Raw genomic sequence first — 6,591 nt, forward strand, 5'->3', positions numbered from 1 at the left:
GTTGTATCCCCATCAGTACTAGAACAGATCCACCCATTTCAATCGATGGGAACAATGCACGGCATACAGACAGGATTAGGGCCTTAGAGGGATCTGAGCTGCAGTAACCAAAACTACCGCTGCAATATGTACTCACCGGTCTGTTCACTGTGTGGTGTGGGTGCTGGCTCTGCTGAACAGCTAATCAACAGGAGACCATTAATATGTTTCATTAGATAACCCCCTTTAAGTATGTATCCTCATCGTATAGAGCGATGGCATATCGATATCACTGGGGTATGCCATCACCTTATTAGTGGTTAGGTACGACAACTGGGACCCCCACCCATTACCAGCACTCTATGACCTTTGTTTTCAGATACTACTGTGTCCTGCACTCTATGGGGGACATTTACAAAGGTCCCGCCTGAGGTGTACGCTGGGAAGAAGGCGAAGATTCGCCCCTTCTCCCTGGCGTACACCTGCCGTGTCAGGGCGGAAAGGTGGGGAAGCAGGTGTAGATTTGGTACACCGAGTGCAGGTTCAGGCATATGCGCCTATTAGGCTGGGTTCACACTATGTTTTTGCAATCCGTTTTTTGGGCGAAAAACGGATGAAAAAAACTGATGCATGTGTGCATCCGTTTTTCCATGAAATTCTATTATAAAAGGAACGGATCAAAATGGCTGAAGGAGTTGGATGCAGCCCTAGGCTGTATCTATGTTTTCCTGGCAGCCCTAGGGCTGCATCCAAGTTCTCCAGACAATGAATGTTGCCAAACCAGAATTTTCTGCAATTTCACTTAACACTAGTTGTGATCATCGAGGCTGAGCATTTGGATACTTTGTTTGTGATTGGCTCTGACATGGCTCACAGACACCAGGGGGAGATTTATCAAACATGGCGTATAGTAGAATTCCACTTTTCATTCCTCAAAGATTGTTTGCAAAATGAAAGGTGGAATCTGATTGGTTGCTAGGGGCAACTGAGCCAGTTTCACTTTACACCATGTTTGATAAATCTCCCCCACGAGTCATAGTCAAAATGACAGGACAAAGCACTCAGCCAAGATCTTCTGACCCTCCGTTTTAGGGACTGGTGGGGGACCTCCACCAATCACAACTTCTAACATGTCATTATGACATTTCAGAAGTGGAATAAAAGTTCTGGTTGTCTTTTAAAGGGGTTATACAGCACTGTATTAGAAACACATGGCTGCTTTCTTGAAAACGAAACCTGTACATGTGGTGCTGTTTTGGATAAAAGCAGCCATTGTTTCCAAATGCTAGACAGTCCCTTTAAAGGGGTTACCCAGGCTTAAAAAAAAAAACATTCCCTCTTTCTTTCCGAAACAGCACCTCTCCTGTCCTCAGGTTGGGTGTGGGTTGTGCAGCTCAGTTCCATTGAAGTGAATGGAGCTGAATTGTAATACCACACACAACAAGGACAGGGGTGAAGTATGCATTTATGTTTTTTTCAAATCCTGCATAACCCATTTATGGTGAAATGACAAATTGCAAAAAGGAAAGAAAGCAATAAGCAAACAACATACTAAACCACAGAAACAGTACAATGAATGAAATCTGGTTAATTCCTCTTATCCATTTATTGTCAAACATGTAAGAGAGTGGGGACTTCTTCAAAGGGGTATGTGAGCTAACTAAAAAAAATGTGTGTGTGTGGCAATAAGAAGTGTACTTACCAGGATAGACTGTGTGTGTGTGTGTGTATATATATATATATATATATATATATACACACACACACACACACACACACATATACAGTCCATCCTGGTAAGTACGCTTCTTATTGCTACTTAAGAAATCCACATGTTCTGTAGAGGTTGAGCCCAATAGCCAACTTGTCATTTTGTGCCCATATTATGTGGTGGGTGCTGGCTGAAGGGTTACACAGGACTAGCCTGCTAGTTTTGCTTCTATGTGTTGGCATATCGACAAGTGGTTATCCAGACATATACAACAGCATAGCCAGATGGGCCCGCTGCGTTTAATGGAGTGTAGTCTGCTAGCGACCATGTTTATGACCTCAAAAGTGCAGCAGACCACACTCACTAGTACTCTACATTCAGTCCATCAAACTCATGGGCCCTCAGAGTACTCCATGGTATATGTTGGCGTACCTTTTGCTGAAATGCTCAGTGAAGGATCAGGAAAATGTTATTTGAATGCTTGGCACAGCAGCAGTCGGTGCTATAGTAATAACAGTAAACACTGGTTGTTGGTACTATTATTACTTACACAGTGTGTATACAGCAGTGTTTCCCGACCTATGGCTTTCAGCTGCCATGGCATGTTGGGAGTTGTAGTTTTGTAACAGCTTGGGAGCCAGAGGTTAGGGGACACTGCTATACAGTGTCATCTATACTGGCCTCCAGGTGAACCAGAAATGTGGTCGCGGCATATGGGGGGGCACAAGCCTGGAGCTCTATAAGATGACACATGGTGCTCGGCTGTTGGTGATCTTCTCCACTGGTTCCCCATTCATGGCTTTTCGGATGGCCTCTAGCAGCTAAAGAGAAGAGATTAATACAATCTTAATATTATGAGTTAAAGGGGTCCCTTTTTTGGCAATGCCCTCCCTGGGGAGAGGGTGGGTGAAATGGCTGAGCGGGCCTGCCACATCACATCTCAAGAAAAGAAAGCGGCGGAATACAGTTAGCAGTCATGGAGCCGAGAAGGTAAATGGATGTTAATGTTTTCACCCACCGCTTTCCTCAGGCATTGGCGAAAAAAGGGCCCTGGCCAGATTACCCCTTTAAAGGGGTACTCCAGCTAAGCTTACTTTGCTGCCAGAAGTGTAACATCGCGGCATAGCTGTGTTCCAGCGGCCGCATTCTGTGCCATGATGTCACCTTATGGCACAGCCTGACGCCTTCTGCAGCTGACATCAAGGCACAGAATGGCGGCGCTGGAACGCAGTTGCGCCGCAGCGTTACACTTCCAGCAGCAGAGCTCCGTACAAAGTAAGCTTGGCCAGAGTACCCCTTTAAACAGTCACGGTCCTTTTAATCATCGTCTACCAAAAATGACTCCTTACCACAGTAAAAATAGCTCCAAAATCTTGCCGAGTAGGTGATTCCCTTCACTGCAATCTGCTGTCCACTGCCCGTTGTTAGGAGCAATCTGTCTCTACTAATAGATAAGGGCTAGATACAGAAAGTGGGGTTGGATCTTAGCATGTGCTGTGTGCAGGAGAGGGAGAGAGCCTGAGAACAGCTGAAGATGATCCACACTATTCGTGAAAGGTAAATCAAGGCTTCCCTCTCACCACTCATAAAGCTCAGGGCACCCGTCCCTTGTGTTATTACAAGTGAACCTATTACTATATCTCCAGAATGCTGCAGTGTATTCTCCACCTCCCTTTAACTTCTCACCAGCAACAGTAGCAGTCCAGTGCCTAGTTTAACCCCTTCCTCTAGAGATACCTACATCTTTTTCATAGGGGAATCCACCAAGTTCCTGCTTGGAGAAGACGAGTTTTCCATTTATTTCTATCTCAAATGCTCCTGAAAGCAACAACAGATCAGATTAGTAGTGATGCATGATGGGCCCACCCCCCGCCACAGCAGTCTATGGTGTAAGGCATGGGTCTCCAAGCTGTGACTCTCTAGCTGTAGGTTGTCAGGACATGCTGGGAGTTGTAGTGTTACCCCAGCTGGAGAGCCGCAGGTTGCAGACCACTGATGTATAGAAGAAACCAGCTCTTACCAGTGCCCCCAGGACGGGAGTAGATGCTGACATCAGGGAACTCCTCCCGCACGGCGCTGGCTAACTCCTCATAGTGGGACTTAAACCCACAGGGCTCGCTATATGAAAGAGAATCAGAGCCTTACTGATAATATGTAACCACAGAGGGGAGGTCCAGGGTCTGAAAACATCTGAAGCTAGAAGAACAGCGCCACACTTGTCCACAGGTTTTGTGTGGTATTACTTTATTCACATTCATGGTGCTGAGCTGCAATACCAGAGACAACCTGTGGACAGGAATGGCGCTGTCTATGGAAGAAAGTGGCCCCGTATAATGCACAGAAAACCTTCACTATGGGGCAGTGTCTCTCCTGACAACCCTCCTCCCCAGGACCATATACATGTGATCCCCTTTATCAATGTAATATAGGATTATAGAAGATGCAAACAGCACCACTCTTGCACACAGGCTGCGTTTGGTATTGCAGCATTAAAGTGGTGGGGAACAGCTGCAATACCAGACATCACCTATGGTCTGGAGTGGTGCTGTTTCTGGATAAAAGGCAGTAAGTACATGATCACTATGGAATCCTGCACAGGGGCAGACAACAGCTGCTGGGGAACTACAGATCCCAGAATGCCAAGAAGCACGGACGCCTGCTGCAACCTGTAGTTGCCCATTTCCCTAATGTAACAATAAGCACAGGTAATAAACATGCAGAGCAGCCTGTCCTCACCAGTACTCCACCACAATGCTCACAGCCATCGCCTCCCTGCAAATAAAGGCAAAGGGACCGGTAGTGTCTCTAAACCGACCCAACAACCAACTTCCGCCCTTACAAGCAAGTGACTTCCGGTGACTTTAACACGCACTTCCGCCCTCACTACGAAACCTTTTTGCGTCTGATTCCCTCTGCTGGCCGCCCGTATATTGCAGCCAACTCCAGGTAATTTACACTGAACTTACAGACGATATACTGTAATGATGGATAAAAGGACATTGCTAGTGGTGGTGGGCATACCTTAGTGCGAAGTCAGTGGTGGTGGGCATACCTTAGTGCGAAGTCAGTGGTGGTGGGCATACCTTAGTGCGAAGTCAGTGGTGGTGGGCATACCTTAGTGCGAAGTCAGTGGTGGTGGGCATACCTTAGTGCGAAGTCAGTGGTGGTGGGCATACCTTAGTGCGAAGTCAGTGGTGGTGGGCATACCTTAGTGAGAAGTCAGTGGTGGTGGGCATACCTTAGTGAGAAGTCAGTGGTGGTGGGCATACCTTAGTGAGATAACACAGTGGTGGTGGGCATACCTTAGTGAGATAACACAGTGGTGGTGGGCATACCTTAGTGAGATAACACAGTGGTGGTGGGCATACCTTAGTGAGATAACACAGTGGTGGTGGGCATACCTTAGTAAGAAGTCAGTGGTGGTGGGCATACCTTAGTAAGAAGTCAGTGGTGGTGGGCATACCTTAGTTAGAAGTCAGTGGTGGTGGGCATACCTTAGTGAGAAGATAGTGGTGGTGGGCATACCTTAGTGAGATAACTCAGTGGTTGTGGGCATACCTTAGTGAGATAACTCAGTGGTTGTAGTGGGCATACCTTAGTGCGAAGATAGTGGTGGTGGGCATACCTTAGTGAGATAACTCAGTGGTTCTGGTGGGCATACCTTAGTGAGAAGTCAGTGGTGGTGGGCATACCTTAGTAAGATAACTCAGTGGTGGTGGGCATACCTTAGTGAGATAACACAGTGGTTGTGGGCTTACCTTAGTGAGATAACACAGTGGTTGTGGGTATACCTTAGTAAGAAGTCAGTGGTGGTGGGCATACCTTAGTGCGAAGTCAGTGGTGGTGGGCATACCTTAGTGCGAAGTCAGTGGTGGTGGGCATACCTTAGTGAGAAGATAGTGGTGGTGGGCATACCTTAGTGAGATAACTCAGTGGTTGTAGTGGGCATACCTTAGTGCGAAGATAGTGGTGGTGGGCATATCTTAGTGAGAAGATAGTGGTGGTGGGCATACCTTAGTGAGAAGATAGTGGTGGTGGCATACCTTAGTGAGATAACTCAGTGGTTGTGGTGGGCATACCTTAGTGAGATAACACAGTGGTGGTGCGCATACCTTAGTGAGAAGTCAGTGTTGGTGGGCATACCTTAGTGAGAAGTCAGTGGTGGTGGGTATACCTTAATGAGAAGATAGTGGTGGTGGGCATACCTTAGTGAGAAGATAGTGGTGGTGGGTATACCTTAGTAACATAAGTCACTGGTGGTGGGTATACCTTAGTGAGAAGTCACTGGTGGTGGAGATACCGTAAATAACTCAGTGGTGGTAGTGGGCATACTTACATGAGGTCAGCTGGTGGTGGGCATACCTTGGTAAGATAAGTCACTGGTGTAATGAAATCAGTCTCTAGTGGTAGTGGGCATACCTTAGTGAGATCGAGCAGCGGTGGTAAGCATAACTTAGGTCAGTCATTGGTGTACTTTTATGCTTTTCTACTTTTACAAACCTATTATTTTGTTCAAAGAATCTGTGAGGAATCAAAAGATGAATCCGATTGGGGGATATAAGGATCAGCGCTGAGCCGGGCACATTGAGTAGGACAGTGGTGAGCACAGACCGGGTTCCTCTGCTCCCCAGGGAACGCAGTCATCAGCATTAGAAGCGACCCCCTGAGGAGAAACGCCATGTGGAGCCAGGTGACAAATGCTACACTGCCGGAGCGGATAGAGAGCAGGAGGCGGAACAGCCAAGTGTCATGCTCCGCGTAGCAATGTTTCTTTTAGCACAATGCAAACCGAGGTATAGCTTGGGTACGGTTCGCATTGTGCAAACTAAAACGTTGTTACACATTTTTGCATATTGGAGAATAAACATTTCTGGAACATAAATATATATATATATATATAT

At 46.7% G+C, this 6,591-nt stretch overlaps 1 protein-coding gene across 1 annotated transcript; it reads right to left on the reverse strand.

Moving 5' to 3' along the window:
* Window positions 1-1,770: 1,770 nt before the first annotated feature.
* On the reverse strand, window positions 1,771-4,529 carry MIEN1 (migration and invasion enhancer 1). The gene is made up of 4 exons (XM_069952577.1): window positions 4,427-4,529; window positions 3,711-3,808; window positions 3,432-3,508; window positions 1,771-2,511 (listed from the first exon to the last, which is right to left on the reverse strand). The coding sequence occupies exons 1-4, from the start codon at window positions 4,453-4,455 to the stop codon at window positions 2,428-2,430; spliced, it is 288 nt and encodes a 95-aa protein (XP_069808678.1). The 5' UTR covers window positions 4,456-4,529; the 3' UTR covers window positions 1,771-2,427.
* Window positions 4,530-6,591: the final 2,062 nt, after the last annotated feature.

The sequence above is a fragment of the Dendropsophus ebraccatus genome, chromosome 14 (genome assembly GCF_027789765.1).
Source record: "Dendropsophus ebraccatus isolate aDenEbr1 chromosome 14, aDenEbr1.pat, whole genome shotgun sequence".
NCBI lineage: Eukaryota > Metazoa > Chordata > Amphibia > Anura > Hylidae > Dendropsophus > Dendropsophus ebraccatus.

Coding starts and splice junctions, on each gene's coding strand:
- MIEN1 (XM_069952577.1), bottom strand. CDS start 4,455: ATGGCTGTGAGCATTGTGGTGGAGTACTG. Junction 3,509..3,710: donor CTCCCGTCCTGGGGGCACTG/GTAAGAGCTGGT, acceptor TGTTGCTTTCAG/GAGCATTTGAGATAGAAATA. Junction 2,512..3,431: donor GATTCCCCTATGAAAAAGAT/GTAGGTATCTCT, acceptor TCTTCTCTTTAG/CTGCTAGAGGCCATCCGAAA.